This window comes from Mizuhopecten yessoensis, unplaced genomic scaffold (assembly GCF_002113885.1).
Source record: "Mizuhopecten yessoensis strain PY_sf001 unplaced genomic scaffold, ASM211388v2 scaffold1707, whole genome shotgun sequence".
Classification (NCBI taxonomy): Eukaryota; Metazoa; Mollusca; class Bivalvia; order Pectinida; family Pectinidae; genus Mizuhopecten; species Mizuhopecten yessoensis.
Genome location: NW_018404181.1, coordinates 135,584 through 153,147, shown reverse-complemented (window position 1 = coordinate 153,147; position 17,564 = coordinate 135,584). Strand labels below are relative to the sequence as shown.

General features: G+C 37.1%; 1 protein-coding gene across 2 annotated transcripts; it reads right to left on the bottom strand.

Annotated features, from left to right (window-relative positions):
• Positions 1–1,504: 1,504 nt before the first annotated feature.
• Positions 1,505–17,265, bottom strand: LOC110466887 (PAS domain-containing serine/threonine-protein kinase-like). Of its 2 annotated transcripts, none has more exons than XM_021523688.1 (18): positions 17,238–17,265; positions 12,321–12,456; positions 11,764–12,043; positions 10,533–10,735; positions 9,885–10,055; positions 9,207–9,476; positions 8,687–8,810; positions 8,171–8,319; positions 7,853–7,991; positions 7,399–7,564; positions 5,764–6,962; positions 5,266–5,429; positions 4,591–4,923; positions 4,069–4,203; positions 3,504–3,703; positions 3,064–3,197; positions 2,593–2,733; positions 1,505–2,189 (listed from the first exon to the last, which is right to left on the bottom strand). In XM_021523688.1, the coding sequence occupies exons 1-18, from the start codon at positions 17,255–17,257 to the stop codon at positions 2,086–2,088; spliced, it is 4,068 nt and encodes a 1,355-aa protein (XP_021379363.1). In that variant the 5' UTR covers positions 17,258–17,265; the 3' UTR covers positions 1,505–2,085. The 2 variants fall into 2 exon arrangements, with proteins under 2 accessions (XP_021379363.1, XP_021379367.1); XM_021523692.1 differs by lacking the exon at positions 17,238–17,265 and adding an exon at positions 15,997–16,016.
• Between the last annotated feature and the right edge of the window lie 299 nt (positions 17,266–17,564).

Sequence of the window (17,564 nt, the reverse complement as noted above, 5' to 3'; positions counted from 1 at the left end):
TCCCCATTGCCCAAGGATGCTCTGGACCTAATTTGGATAAAATCACTCCAATGGTATGGAAGAAAAAGGATTTCAAAGAATCAAACCTCAATCTCCTCTATTTGGCAATGTCCCCCTACACCGAGAGGGGCCACACCCTCCTTTTATATCAAATTGGGTCATCCTTGCACCAATAAGCTCTGGACCAAATTTGGTTAAAAATCCGTCCAATGGTCCATAAGAAGGATTTTAAAGATTTGCCTCAATATTCCCTATTGCTCCTACCCCTCTGTACCCAGGGGGCCACACCACCATTAACACAGAATTTCCTTCCATTTTGCCAAAGGATGCTCTGGGTTGAATTTGGTTAAAATCCCTCCAATGGTACAGAAGCGGAAGGATTTTGAAGATTTATTCCCCAAATTCACCTCCAATGGTACAGAAATGGAAGGATTTTGAAGATTTATTCCACAAATTCCCCTCCAATGGTACAGAAACGGAAGGATTTTGAATATTTATTCCACAAATTCACCTCCAGTGGTACAGAAACGGAAGGATTTTGAATATTTATTCCACAAATTCACCTCCCATGGTACAGAAATGGAAGGATTTTGAAGATTTATTCCAAAAATTCACCTCCAATGGTACAGGAACGGAAGGATTTTGAATATTTATTCCACAAATTCACCTTCAATGGTACAGAAACGAAAGGATTTTGAAGATTTATTCCCCAAATTCACCTCCAATGGTACAGAAATGGAAGGATTTTGAAGATTTATTCCAAAAATTCACCTCCAATGGTACAGGAACGGAAGGATTTTGAATATTTATTCCACAAATTCACCTTCAATGGTACAGAAACGAAAGGATTTTGAAGATTTATTCCAAAAATTCACCTCCAATGGTACAGGAACGGAAGGATTTTGAATATTTATTCCACAAATTCACCTTCAATGGTACAGAAACGAAAGGATTTTGAAGATTTATTCCCCAAATTCACCTCCAATGGTACAGGAACGGAAGGATTTTGAATATTTATTCCACAAATTCACCTCCAAAGGTACAGAAACGGAAGGATTTTGAAGATTTATTCCACAAATTCACCTCCAATGGTACAGAAACGGAAGGATTTTGAATATTTATTCCACAAATTCACCTCCTCGGCCCTCCCGTCTGCACCCAGGAGTGCCACACCCTTCATTTATTCAAAATTTAGTCCCCTTTGTCCAAGGAAGCTCCAAATTTAATCAAAATCCATAAAGCTTTTCAGGACAAGTAGTGTTTTAAAGGTAAAGTTGACAGACGGACGAAGGACGTCGCAGTATGGCATAAGCTCACCATAGTTCTTTGGACCAGGTGAGCTAAAAATCTGACTTGAAAATGAATTGATCACACGACACTTGATTGAGTTTTGATAAAACCTATGTTTTATTATATTTGTCATGATACTGATATTACAGGTATAAAACGAGTACAAAGTTGTACACTGACCTACAGAACCTTATATTGTATTGCATGGTTATTGTTGATCAAGTGTTACGCTCTCTGGTCTGTGTCACACATGTTTACACCCTTACAGGTGTGTCATACAGGTATAACACACATCATACTAACACCCACACCCCAGACATCCACACCCCTACAGGAGTGTCTCATCACACAGACATCATACTAACACCCACACCCCTACAGGAGTGTCGCATCACACAGACATCATACTAACACCCACACCCTACACATGTCCACACAATACACAGACACATTCAGACACAAGGTAATGCTGTTGGTTGATTAATCTAAATATTGCATGTATGACTAGTAGCAGAGTACAACCGTATAAATAGCCACTGTACAACCATCACCACATGTAATTCAGTGTCCACAACTGTTGTACAGTGGCCGGGCCGACACAGTCCAGTGCCTTCTATAATTATATATCCTACACATAAAAATATAAATAGTATATACAGGCATATACAAATATACAGAGATATTTACAGCGATGTACAGACAACATTACACCCACTACAAGTCAGTGTCGTTTATAACATTTGGCAGTTTATAGTACTAGATGTGTCTTCTGTAATTCTCCATGGATACGGCCGGTCAGTGGCCACTTGACACTCCGTTTGTCCTTGACCATCTCTGTTGGTCAGCCTTCGAGTCCGGGGAGTCGATCCTATTGTCCGCAGCAGTGTTTCCGTGGAATTCTACAACAACAAATCAAAGTATAAAGAAAAGGTGAATAACAAACACGTAAGACTACACACGAGAACTTGAATAAGAGATGTCAGAATTAGGCTCATTCGCTGTTATCATGATTACCACACAGAAAGTAATCAAGCTTGTTAATGACATGCCCGGTATAATTCTTTTGTGTATACTTATTTTTGCAATTGTTCTTCCTTCAACATATTGACAAGGAAATGACCTCATGAAATCAACGAATCCCGCCTAGTTTTACTGTCACTTTATGTATTATACATGTTCTTGATGGAGATGTTTGGAGATTTTGATGTCTACTTTATGTTGAGGCATTATTGTCTATGCAGTATAGACAGCCTCAATATAGGAAGAGTGGTTTTCCCCGTATATACGGTCCAAACAACCTACCTGAGTTTGGCAGCACTTCACACCATTTGTACTGACTAATATCCATTGGCTGGTGGCTCCATTTGTCATTCTCCAGGTCGGAGATCCTGGCACGCTTCAGTGGTTCTGGGTGGAGCAGCCACATCAGGAGGTACATAAGGGCTGTAGATAGAAAATAGGCTGATTACAACACAATGTTTTAAAATAATACAATGGTCACAACATTAAACTGATCTCGACACAATTTCACCTGTTATGTTGTTTTGTTACTCAGACATTCAAAACTAGCAACAGACTAGAGTTATTTGAGAGAATTATTTTAGAGTAAAATACCATAAGGCAAGAATATTTTACAGAAAGTGGTAAATGGAAGAAAATTTTAAAAAGTATTTCAATTAAAGATTTGTTTTTAGAAGATACACCAGGAAATAATAATTCAACAAAGCACAGATATAGCACACTTACAATTAGACACAGATATAGCACACTTACAATTAGACACAGAGAACGGTGGTTTTAGGATACACTGGATTGTCTCATCTACATCAAAGAATGGGTTTTCTCCAAACACCAGGGTATACAGCGTCACACCTAGCGACCACATCTCCAACTCTGGCCCGCGGTACCTGTAACAGTCAGAGATAAGATCAGGTTATTTCACATCCAAACATATCTGCATAGACAAATAGTTTTATAGAGATATTTCCGCTACAAGGTGATCAATATTTCTGAAAAAGTAAAAACATATTTTGATGTACAAACAAAAATATTCTAGATTCCAAACATTGCAGTTAGAAATTCTTAAACTTAACAAATAGATTGCAAAACATTTTTTGACCGCTAGACCAACTCAAATGAAAATGGAATAGTCAAGATCTTACTCCTATTTGAAATCAGTTAATGCCATACATCCAAGAATACAGCCGACTTACTTGTTGCCCATGAGGACCTCCGGACTACAGTATTCCAGCGTACCACAGAACGTGCCAAACAGCTTGTCCTTACTGAGGTAGGCTGCCGCACCAAAGTCTATCAGCTTAATACCGAAGTGCTCATCAAGGATAATATTCTCATCTTTGATGTCTCGATGCAGGATTTGATGACAGTGGAGGTAGGCTACAGCAGACACCATCTGTAAGGTGAAAAATGTTTACATTAGTACGGTCACGACAGTAAATCTATAATACCACATACCCTTTACTGATGAAAGATGTTTACATATGTACGGTCACGACAGTAAATCTATAATACCACATACCCTTTTTTATTGTGACTGGTTTTAGTGCAAAACCTTAACAGAAACAAAAATGTATGGACACTAGCTATCAAAATGTTACAATAATCAATTGATATTAGTCCAGAAAGTGTTTGTAACATTGAAAGCAATCCTCCGACACAGATTAACCTCACCAAGCAACAACAAAAGTCCTATCATTGGTAATAATGCAAGCAGAATGAAATAACTGATTATTTTTATTCAGTGCAGAAAATACTGACCTGTCTGAAGATGTAGCTGGCCAGACTCTCGTCCATCAGAGGACTACGATCTATAAACTCAAACAGGTCCATCCCACTTCCATGCTTCTCCATGACCATCTGTATAAAGTTCTCGTTCTCAAACACATCCACCACCTACAATGATAAAAACATCATTTGATTTAGATTTAAAACATGTTTTGTTATAAAATTTAACATGTTATTAGAAATAAAAGATTTTTCTTCAAATGAAATCTCAGTTGCGTTAGGATTAACATAACTGTGCATTTAGTGAAATGATTTTCATGATATGTGGAACAACAGTATCAAACAACTGGTCTAACAAAAACAACTACTTGTCTAACACAAGAAACTTTCAGTCTTTTGAGTTCTGTGCTAGTCTATTTGTTCCTCGTAATAGTTTCTGTATGCATTTAATGTTGACCTCTAGGTTGGTACATTTAGCAGAAAAGACAAAATTATCACAATCAACAAAGACAAAGTTATCACAATAACCCTGGTCACAGCTACCGATGGACTTACCTTGACAATGTTTGGATGGTCAAGCTTTGTGAGGAGGCTGACCTCGAGTGGAATTCGGCCCCACTTCCTGTCTACCGTCCAGCACTCATTCAGCACCTTTTTCTTCTTGATGAACTTAACAACAGCGTGTGTGTTGTTGGTGCGACAACATGCCAGCTTCACAAAGCCAAACGCTCCCTTGCCTATGGAGGAGAGGGTCTCATACTTGATATCGTACAACCCTTGCCCTGAGGATAGATTGTACTCCATACCCTCTCCCTCCTCGTCTTCCTGCTGATCGCTCTCCTCATCCTCCTCCTCCTCTCTCTCCTCTAGTCTGGAGTCTGTTAGACACTGAAAACCAAGCATAACAGTCAGTGACATCTCAAAACACTATTGTAAACTGGAAAATATAATGCTAGAATTATAACAGACAAAATCAAAATTTAAGTATGGAAAAATCTCAAACATTGACAGATCCACACCTCTTAAAAATATTGGAGCAAATGTCTTTTTTAATTGTTTTGTTCTCTCAACTTTTACCAGTCTTTTAGCTGTAAGATTTTCTCTGCTGTAAGATTAAAAAGTCTGTCGACCCCCCAAACAAAAGTTGTTTGTCTGAGACTCATTCTTTTAATATAATAATTAAGGATGCCTTCCCCCGTCCCATTGACCCCCCATCCCTTCTGTACATACCTCGCCAACTGACCGGTCCATGGTGCTGTTGAAGCTGGAGGCCAGAGTGAGGTTTGTATACGAGTGTGACGTGTCAGGATGATCCTCTGGGTCCCGGGACACCCACAGACAATACACAAACTGTCCGCCTTCCATCTGTACGCGCTTCACCTGGAAAATTATTCCTGTAAAACACAAAACAGTCAATATTATACCTACAACATGATATCAAAATAACAAATGGTCAGGTAGATTTTGTTAAAGGGTGAAACAGATACAGATCTGAATATGATTTATATGATCAAATTTTCAGGGACTACAATATGTTCTGTGACTGTAAAATAAACAATCAGATCAATATATATTTAATATTAAAGCGACAAACTGAATTTTACAGAACTTGACCACTACTCCAAAATTCAATAATCTTCATATTTCAAAAATAAAATTGCTAAACAAATTTTTCAACAAATATTTCCTCTTAACAATTTAGGTCTTAACTAGTAAGTATTGCCTTACCTAGGTTTGATCCATCATGATGTTCACAAACACCAGCATAGCTGCCCTCTGGTACATTCAACATGTCACATGGCGCCGCCTCTGGTCTCCAATTGCCAGGAAATCGTTTGAGTGGACTTGTGTCATTTTCCTCCTCCTCCTCCTCCTCATCACCCGAGTCCTCACTGTCATCAGAGGTTGAGAAGGTATCGTTGGAGAGGTTGGAATCTGTGAGGTTGAGAGACGAGTATTCATTGTAGTGTCGAAAGCTACTTGAGTCCTCTGGCAGCAGGTCTGGCGTGTAACCAGTCCCTCGAGAACTGTCAAGTACTGGGAATCGAGGCAAGGGTGACAGAAGGTCACGAGCAAGGGGGCGTTCCGTCTCCGGCGAACACTCAGAACTGGTACTGTCTTCTATCACTACTGGTGAACACTTTGGTATATAATCAGGATCACAACCATTCTTGGATCCACAGTCATTGTCATTTTCACTTTGATTAGCACTTTTATTCACAGAGTCATTATTATCATAATTAGCACTATAAGATTGGCATACATTGTTGCTGATGTCAGCTGCATTGCCAGGGCTTGACCTGTTGAGTTGGTCAGACACAACACTATCTCCACTGGACACACCAGAGTGGTCCTGACCGGACACGTCCAGGGCCAGGGCACCTACCCTCGCACTCAGCAGTTCAGCAGTACTGCTCAGCTCCACTGAGTCCCCACTACTTGACATGGAATCATACTCCTCAGAATAATTACTCTCATTCCTGAATATCATGTCCTGTCTCCCAATGTCAAAAATGTCTCTAGGCAGACGGGTGATCTGCTGTCCTGCATCCCGTCTGTTAGACATTAGGTGATCAGTTGGCATGGTACTGTCAAGCTCACGTTCAAGTTGTCGTGTATTGTGTGTTACTTCCCTTGTGTTGTTAAATACTTCCCTTGTATTGTGAGTTACTTCCCTTGTGTTGTTAGTTACTTCCCATGCGTTGTGGGCTGCTTCATTTGTATCGTGGATTGCCTCCATTGAGTCAGTTCCCTCAGTACCTGTAGAAGTATTACTGGGATGAGCTGGGGCGAGTGAATTAACCACCGAAATGTCTTCCTCATCACTGTCACCTGTAAGGTCCAGCTTAGTGACAAGTGACGCTAGAGTCTGGCCACCCTGAAGTGGGGAACACTTCCTCATTAAATTTTCCTTTTCCATTGCACGTCTGTAACACAAATAAAACAGCATTACACATCTACCAAACATAGTATCTACCTAATTACCTGGTTAAATCCAATCCTGTTTTCTTATTATAAAATAGGCACAGCAGCCTACAAATAGGTCCTAAAATTCAAAACTTACATTATTGACACACACCAAGAAATTACTTTCGAACTTCAAAACCTAGCTATCTTTAAGGACTTCAAATCAGCAAAAAGTATCATTCTTATAAATATTATACACATTATCAAAATAGGCAAATGATATTTATTTTGTTATTTATTTTAACTTATTCCTAATAGCCAATTAACATAATTGATTACATATGATCAAACAGGCACATGGTACCTGAAGGATAAACAATCCTATAAAAGTTGTTAAAATTGAAGTTTTCTTATAAAAGATTATGAATCAGAAACAGAATCAGAGTGAGTTTGTACCTAAAGTAAGTGTCGTCAGCGAGAGGATTTGTGGGGGAGGGTTTGTTAGGAGTGGATGTCACTCCTGGTTGGAGAGTTGAGAGTGCATCCAGTCGAATGTCCAGCTTGGTGCCCTGAGTCTGACTGGAACCAATACTGCTGCCGATACCCTGGTCATCACTGCTGTCTGTAACACAAGGTAAAACATACAGGGCATATAGAAAAGGTAAACATACAGGGCATATAGACAAGGTAAACATTCATCCATGAAGACAGATTTGAACTCCTCCAATTCAAATACTGGAATAGTTCATTATGAAAATTTAGGTGTGAACAAGTTAATATATGTACAATTTATCTACTTTAGCAGGTTTTCAATAGCTATGCCAAATGATCAAATTGTTCATTCTAAAGTAGGCCAACCGTTTTCAGTTATTTATGTACTGTAAATCTGCCTCTTCATGCTAAAACTTACCATGAGGTTTATCAAAGTTGAGTTCGCGAGGTGAACAAGAATTGTCTCCCCCTGTTGTGATGTCGCTGTGGTTAGGGATAAGAAGACTGTTCTCTTCTGTCATGATGTCACCAAAGTTTGGGATCAGCTCTGTGATGTCCTGGAAAGCAAGCACAGATTGTTAGTAATTTATGTTTAAACATTCCTCCATAATAAGATTTTGCTGTGGTTTTTTTTTGTATTTTCAAGATTCCTTATTGATGTCATGAACATAAAAGGATTCATTTCTTGTTAACAGAACAAACTAATGATTGAATGTAGAAGTTGAGAGCTACATACCTTGCCGACGAGCTGAGCCTTGGAGTAGCCAAAGAGTAGAAGGGCGAAGTTATCATTTATGGTGTGGATCTTTCCGGAGGGTAGGAATGTTATCAGCCCACTGATCCCAGAAAACACCCAGACAATGCCCAGATAGACACCATCATCCTCTGAAACAGAAACAAAATAAGCCATTCAATACAAAGGAGATAATTAAACAATAGCTTTTCTTCATGTTACAGCTTTCTTTACTAGTTGATTTATATAACATTGTTTGTTCGAGGATGACTGCAGGGTTGTACCATTCCATTAGCTAGCAGGCTGTATGTCAGGGCCAGTGAAAATTCAGAACAATCTGTTTGAAGATATAAGGCTAGTAGAACTGTGTTAAATCTGCTTACATGGTCGTACTCTAAATATAAAATGATAAACCTTTAGTTCAGGACTTTTTTTTAAATTTTGTCAATTTTTTTGTGCCAATTTTAATATATTTCTTCACAATCTCTTTGAAAACCACAAAGACATCACAATACTTACCGTGGTGTGAACGTGATACAATCTCATTGTCCCTTTCCACCTCAGCACTAAGTTTAACAAATACACTGAGAGGGAAAGAGCTGCCCTCCTTAGTACGACCTGTGGCCTGCTGTTTCCTCACTCCCTGTAAATACACAAGACAAAATGGGTTATAACAATTACTTCTTAGTTTAAACAAAACACCTAAAATAATTCATTCACTTTTCACTTTGTAAAACAACATCCTGAAAGCAAATTGGTTTGAACATTTTCTGTTTTCATGGAAACTTTTCTCCAACTCCAATTTGAATTATTTGCTGTGGCCATCTTGTAAATCTCTAATACTTCTGACAGTATCAAGAAGTACTGGTAAACATTGACCATGGACATGGTACTCAGCCTAATGTTTAGGCTACAAACTATTAAAACCTACATTTGGACTTGATTAAGGAAGTGAGCTTGATTATAAAATATAATTTTGAACACGCTAAAAGTTTAAGAATACAGGCACAGTTCTGTGATACTACTATAGTCGGCTTACCTTAGAAAGGGGTTTTCCCGGGCAAGGGAGTGTGAAGGATGGGATCAGATCCCTGACGTCCAGGCCCTCGACATCCTCTGCAGACATGTAACCATGGAGATAGGCCAACTGGTCATCACACGACAAGATAGCTCCTTCCGAGTTGAAGGTCACCATGCCAACAGTGCGGTGTACTGGCTCCATGACGACCAGACAACGAGGCTCCTGACCTAGTTTTCTCACCCAGAGTGAGATTGGTAGGACGATACCATTACTGTCTACAGCATCAACCTATAACGTCAAACAATTCAGATAAAATGTTGGCCAAAACAAAAAATTATTTACACTCCTGTCACCCTATACAAATCCTTGTACCGGATAAACCAATATTTAAGATAGTTTGATATATCTGCAATTTTGATTAAACCTTACCAAAATGCGACAGAAAAATTAGGAATATGTAATATTGGAAAATGATACAGTCCTCAATAAATATTTTTGAATGTGTACAGTTGTAGCATAGCTTAAGATAGTACAAATGTCCTAAATGGAATTACTGTAATACTTAGCATATCAAACATTTCATTTTTAGTGTAATTATTTTATTAATTTATTTTTTCTTGAAAGAATACAATCAAGTTAAGTGTGATGTAGAAAGAGACTGCACAATGATACCAAACAATAGCACTGGTCACTCACCACTTTGCCTGACAGACTGACCACTTCACCGGTCACTTCATCCAGGTGTGTCTCCATTATGGTGGCCTGGTCCTTAGGCTTCAGTTTGATCATATCCTTCAGTTGTCGTCCAATAAAATCTTCCCTCTCATACCCAAAGAGTTCACAAGCGATCTCATTGGCTACCAGTATCTACAAGTACAATAACTTCATCATGTAAATAGGGCTAATACAGAATATGAAAAGATATAAATAAAAACACAAAACTAAGATATCTACTCACAAAGAGACATGTAATTCTTTATAAAGGTTGAATTCAGTTGTTACAGTTCAAAGTCTACAAAGTAAACTAAATTACAGATTTATTTCAATGCTTGCTAAATTTATGCATCAAGTTGTATTGGACGGAACACTGTCGAAAGTATTTATGTGCATTGTAATCAGGAAGTTATTATGCTTTGTTAACAATTGAATAGTTGATGGAGCTGAGCTTCTACACAAGAGACCCTTATTCATAGCAGGTTTTCAGACTTTTGATATTCACCAAATATAAACATAGAAAACAAACCAGTAATGACGCAAATGATACATAGCAATCTTAAAATCAGCAGTTTGTACACTATTCTACCCCCTCACAAAATCTGTCAACCATAAACTAAGATCACTAACCTCGGATGTTTTGGCGTTAATTGTACAAATGGCCTTGTTGGGGTTGCGTACTGTCGAGGGGTAAATCACACCAGTGTGGCCATTGCTGACAGAATTATAGAAAGTCCAGTTGTCACTCGTGTTGGACACATTCATGGGGTCTGCACTGAACGACCCCTTGTTGGCCGAGCCTGGGCTGAAGCTGACATCACTGAGGATGTTAGCTGAAAAATAATCAGATCACATTTTTTTAAATGTTACAAATAACAAAATATGATGCCTATTGAAGCAATTGTTTGTTGTTTCAGTAAATTCTGTCCAGAAAGACCATCTTTTTCTTCTGTGTTCAAAAGGCAGTCTTTCTGGACAAGTTGTCTCCCTTTAAAAACTTGGGTTTTAAATCAGAAATTTTGTCTTAGCTATTATTATCAAAGTATTATTGAAGTAAAACAAATGATTCAGGGTAGTCCAATTTTTACTAGCCCGACACCCAGGACTAGCAGATTTCGTTTTTGTCAGGGCAATTGAACATTTTCAATATTTACAATGAAAACATTGTCTGGGCAGGAATTGTTTGTCAAAATCTGCCTGCGACTGGTACTCTACATATAAAATTGAACACCCCTGAGATTTAGTATTTTTAGTTAATTCTCTTACTTCATATATACTTTGTTAACTTTTACATACTATAGTACAACAGGTCAGTTGTCCTGTTTAATTATGGTGAGATGCATGACTGGACAAATACAGTGCTAGTCATGAATGACTTTCAAAAATTATAATTAAACTACATTTCGTTCCGTGAATTTTTTTTAATCATTTAAAAGAAGAATAGATTTATCAAGCAATTTTTTCTGAGAGATATCATTTCAAATCCAAGATTGTAAATTTCAATTTCAATTTTACATAATTATGAAAATAGTGATTGAAATTTAAACAATGTGTCCTAAACTAAAATAACACCTGTCTGTAATGTAGACGTGTAATTACCACAAAGTGTGCATTAAAGACAGGTGCTTTTAAAAAACGGATTTCATTGCTTTTAAATCTTTTTCTTCAAAGACTAATTTTTAAATTCTAATAAATAAATATGTGTGACAATGTAAGTTTGGTGTCTTCACCCAGGCAAATCCTCCAAGTTTACACTATCACACATGTACCGGAGACTTACTGAAGAACTTGAGGCTAGGCTTGAGATACTTTGGTGTGGGTCTACCCTGGGACTCGGGGGTGAGGCCAGGGGCTAACTTACTGAAGTACTTCATTGGTCTAGATTTCGGCTGGGCCAGAGTGTCGTCCAGACACAAACGACTCTTGGCCGATTTCGGGAAGCTCTGGTTCACTTCAAACGATGCCTCGCGCTCGTTGTTGATGCCTAGCTGTCGGGCACGGTCACGCCACCCAGGCCTAATACGGTCAAGTGGCGATGGAAATGACGGACTGCCAAATGCCGAAGGCCGCCCAAGTCCAAGTTTGGTATTTATATTATGGTGACCATGGATATGGTGATTTGTCAAGGAACTGAACTTTTTCTGGAAAATAAAGAGAAAAAAGTTAATCAAACAATACTAAGAAAAAAACATTAAATTATAAATTTCACTTTTGCTACTGGCTAAGAAGTGCATATTTACATGTAAAATGTCATAAAAATTTCAAATATCTTGTTAATTTATATTTCTTGATACTGTAGTATACTGTGATGTTGCTCTTACTTGTTCAATTACAAATGATTAAAATTCAATTAACAAATTAACATTGATATCAATGTGGCAACATAACAGTCTATATAGATCTTATATGTGTACTTACAGCTGGTAGTATGTTGGGCGTAGAACTCTCGAGTCTTGGGAAGCTGATCTCTGTGTGGTCACCCGTCTCTGTGGGAAGACTCCGCCTCCCGTATCGGCCACACGCCACGATCGGTGAGAAGTCACAATTTCCAAACCTACAACAAGTGATGAAATTCTCATACAGCGGACAGAACAGTAATTAAGTTCTACAGGAACAATGCGTTCAGATGGAAACAGGTGATTCTGGTGATGACTGTGATGAGTGTATGGGTAGAAGATGTCCTGACTATGGTATAGGGCCCTGTATATATACTTCATCTAGCTTTTGAGGTCTACTCCTCTACCCTGTCATCGTCCTCCTCCTCTTATCTGACAGGTACACTATCTGTACACTGAGAAATATACACAGGTGTGTCACCAGTGTGTACACGCTGTAGCTACCTCGTGGTGTCAGCCTGTGTTTACAAGGGCAGGGTGTCCATCACCTCAAGGAACAGACAGGCACACTAGAACAACCCAGTAACGGAGACAGGTCCCCTACCTGAGGCCCTGTGTAAACACTCCCCCACACCAGTGTACACTGTCCCCTGTGCCCTGTACAAACACATTCCCCCACCATAGGGCCCTGTGTACACACACCCGTCCCCTGGGCCCTGTAATAACTTCTCTGGTCCCTGTAAAAACACTTACACTATTTAACCAATTGCTGCAACAGGTTCTTATACAAACACATGTCCAAATAGTACTCCAGCTATAAGTCAGTGTGTAAATGGCAAGATCTACTCCATAAATAATTAACTCATTATATAGGAGGTATATCCTGTACATGATAGACTAGATTTCAATAAGGTCACTACAGGAAATGTTATGTAATTAAGTAGATAATCCAGGAGGTACATATTTATAGTAAGTTTATTGAAGACCAATTCAGACAGGAATCTCTCTACATTTCTATAATAACAGGTAAGTCACTGCATGTTCCCACGTAGATTTATCCTTTATTTCTACAGATCAATTAGATGATATTTCAACTCATATTATAACTTTGTTTTGTCTAGTGGGGACCCAATTTTTCAAAAAGCTACTGCTAATTATTATTTACTTATAGTTTATTTTTAAATCAGTGGTCACAAAATGTCTGTTATGATAATCAGGTAAAAAAATAACATCTTTTGTTTGCAAAAAAATGTACAATTTATCCTTTTTTTTTTATTTAATTTCAACAAAAGGTAAAATAGTACACAATGTACAGTTAAAGGTACAGGAATAATAAAACAATGGGAAATGCTCAAAAACAAATACACAATACACAGATATACCTCGGGCCTGGTGGACATATACAAACTATTCTTGTAATGTTAGAAAAACATGGAATGAAAACTTTTAAATATTTACCAAAGAATATTCAAACATATGTTACATCCTTTATCAAAGATATATATGCCACCTGTACCAATCAAAATTAGAATGTTCCTGTATAATATACCTGTACAACAGACATGAAAGCATGTGGTACCCTACCTTTAGACTAGCTTGATATACTATTCACTTCAAGCATAGGCCTTATCTGACAATTTGAATTCTATTTGCATTAATCTAGGGATAGTACTTATGGAGATATTAGCCTTCTGTATACATATATGTATGGTATAGTAAGTATACAGCTGACTCAGCGGGTCACAAAGTGTCGACAGATCGGTGGTGTATTGGCGGCGGCTCTATTGTACTCGGGACATTTAAACATGACAGATCAATTACTTTGTATATTAGGACGTCTTTGGCTTCCACTCATTACCCACTGTCAAACTTAAGCTTCAGAATTAACACCTTGTCATAGTCCTCCAAATATTCATACTAGTTTTTATGAATATGGTGAAGCTTAAAACTGAATCAACTAATGAGTTAATTAAAAACACTTTTCAGTAAATCGGTTTTTAATGAATAAATATTGAATGCTATCCTTTAACAAAAAAAAAAAAAAAATACTTGGAAATTTTCTGCACCAATTTAAAATTAAGTCTTTGATATTTCTCAAATTGGCATCATTTAAATTCAAACTTTTATACTGTGAAATGAACATTTCTTTAAATTCAGAAAAAAAAACAGTGTTAAAATCCTTTACCAAGTTAAAACAGTCACTGTACATGCAGAATGCTTTATAAAAGTAAAAATCCTAATGCCACGAAAAACTCTTTTTAAAATATTTAATGAAATTATTTCATTGATTGATTTAAAAACTTTGTTCACATACATGTCTATAACTTCAAATTTGACCATGAAATGATCAGACATTTTAGATTTTTGAAAAAACAACAGAATATATGTTTTTATCACAATAAATGTCACAACTGTCCCAATCTATATATATATGTTTCCACCATAAGCTTTCAACAAATGGACCATAGGTAAATGGTTTTGATTCGTTTTGAAACTTTTTGCAAAAGCTGTGCATAGACATTGTATCAGTCTTGACAATTCTTGATTTAAAATATGTGAAAAAGTAAACTTATGAGGGTGACACCTAAATCTTGGGTAGGAGGGAAAGCAAGAACCAGGTGTACCTGTAAAATGATAGGTCCTATATATATAATGAAGTCACATTAAACACTTACATTGTAGAATCCCACACGTCAGCTCCAGTCACTACTAAATCTTCAACTGTTTACACAACTTATCTTCTTAACCCTTTATACATTAGTTCTGATGATCCTAAGTGTGACTGACCAGAGAACTGACCAATCACTGACCAGCTCTGTATAATACCTGGAGGATGTGTGATGGTCAAGTTAGGTGGATCTAATGAACAACTAATGAAGTCCTAATGACCTGATAGTCTCCACTCCAGGCCAAAACATTGACCAACAGGTGAGAAAAATAGGTTAAAGCAATCAACAGGTGAGAAAACTGACAGTAAGGTCAGGTGTGAAAGTTTAATTAAGGATGTAGGAGATAATCTCCCACTTAATAATTTAATTGTAACAAATTGGTATAATTTTTGAAATATATATTAAATGATCTAAACTCGCCTCCTGGATCTTATTGTATCAAGACTTACTGACACATTATTAAATCAAGGTCAATTTTAATCACTCAGATTTTCATGATTATTAAAACTGAAAAGCAAATCATTGTTTTTATGTGGAGCTGAAAAAAATCATTATGGTAATAAAAAACACATGTCAGCATCCTTCAGCTAGTCCATTTATTAGCCAATTGAACATGGAAAAATGTTTGTGATTAAGATCTGAACTTGCATATGTATATTTGATTGTGATATCTTTACCTTGGTTTGTTTGTTGTATAATGTACTCGAAACAGATAAGTTCATATATGTGAGCCTTTGAAAACACAGCAGAAAAGAAAGAGGAAGAAAGAGAAAAGAAAATAGATCTCAAGAGTGAATAAAAATAAAGTTTTTATAAATATAGCACCTATATAATTTGCAAAACTGATGTTACCAGTATTTGGATGGGTACAGCAGAACAATTTGTGTTTCTTCATGACCTCATAAGCTGATCAGGACATAGCAGAAAAATCCTAGTAATAATATATAACATAAGGTGTTGAAATTGCTTACAGTATACGATACCATGACAAAGCAAAGGTTATCACAAAAACTTGATTTTGAAATATGAACTTGTAAAACCTAAATGGACTACATATATATATCTACCTATACATTTACCTGTTCGTACCTCATTGAACAGCATGCTGTGTATAACAATGTGAAGTAGTATGTTTGTACGCCGGTATACGTCCCATCAAGTCTGTGAACTTTGTTGGCCAGTCAGTGTCAACTATAGCCATTCTAGACTCTGACCTGAGTAAACCCAGTCTGACCGGGGTCAGTTAAGTCAGGATCATTACAATAATCCCCCATTAAATCTTTACCAACCAATAGTTTAAATGCTTGATAATGAGGAGTCTAAGTGAATAGGTCACTTATATTTATATGGTATGTACATAATAGATTTGATTTTACCATTTTCAGGAAGGGTATACGTAATGTTTGGTATCATGGTGACAACAGTGTGTAAAATCAACAGTAATATGCTGCTATATAATGCATACATACATTTTAGTCCCAACTGTCTAGGGTAAATATGGTTGGGTTATGATTAAATAAAAACAGTTTGGCTATATAAAGCAAAACAAAAAACGGTAATTATTAATTTCTAAGTGCATTTTATAGTCTGGGATATTTGGAAATGGATGTACTATTAGCAGACTAGATATCTATGTTGATCAGACAGTTAGAGTCACTGTTCTGTTTTTTCCAGAAGGAATGACGGCGTTTAGCGTCTTAGACAACCATCACAGTGCACTGTTTCAGAAATAATTTTACTATCATTTTATCTGTTTAAAACGCCCATCTGCACATAAACTGTTCCCGCATATATCCCATATAATAAATTAAAACCTGATGCAAGCTCCGATTTGGATTATCTTCTGAAAACGTTATTACAGATCGATGAAGCTACTTTATTTCTGATCTTTACAACGTCAATATTATTTAATGAATTGTAAAGGGAGATGGAAAATGTGTTTGTTTACACAAGTGGTGTCCAAGACTGATCAAGCATTGTGTGGTCCTTCGCCGAGTAAATCACTAAATGGTCATCAATTTACAACATGTCTAACTTAACACGAAAAGGAAATGAATAAAGATAGAAAAGTTAAGTTATTTTAGCTGAAGATCTATTTCATATTCAAACCGACACCAACAAGACATCTTCGGACATGCATAGGCGACAGAGACGAGATACGAATGTCAAAGGGCAAAATCACTTGTGATTTGAACGTTCAGATCTACTTTCAAAACATATCTATTAGGTATTTACAATAATACGGTGTGTGAACCTTGAATCATTAGTTTACTCTACAGAGACTCCTGAAATAGTAAGATAGAGACGTGGAGTAAATTTGAATATCTTACCTATTCAATTCGTCCGCCATTTTCTGGACCGTCGTTGCGCATGTGTAAATAGGGAGTAATCAATGAACCCTGGCGCACTGACTCAATTAGCATAGTTAGCTTACAGTTTTGAAAATCTACAATTGTCACCTTGCAGAACAAATTGAAAATCGTTGTTTATTTAGGTAAACACTCACGCTTTATAAACAAAAAACGTTTTTTTAAATGATTTTACTTTTAGGAAAATATCTTCCATTAAATTTTACTTAACCAAGGTTTATTATATTAAAATCAAGCTGTATATATGCTATCGATTGGACGGGTGGGGCCCCGGGGTGTGCGGCTATG

What these genes read in the sequence shown, in the direction of transcription:
- LOC110466887 (XM_021523688.1), bottom strand. Translation starts at nt 17,257, where the DNA reads ATGGCGGACGAATTGAATAG. An exon ending in AGGCTCAGCTCGTCGGCAAG is followed by an intron (nt 7,992 to 8,170) that starts GTATGTAGCTCT and finishes CTTGCTTTCCAG; the next exon opens with GACATCACAGAGCTGATCCC. An exon ending in GCTGACGACACTTACTTTAG is followed by an intron (nt 6,963 to 7,398) that starts GTACAAACTCAC and finishes TTTGTGTTACAG; the next exon opens with ACGTGCAATGGAAAAGGAAA.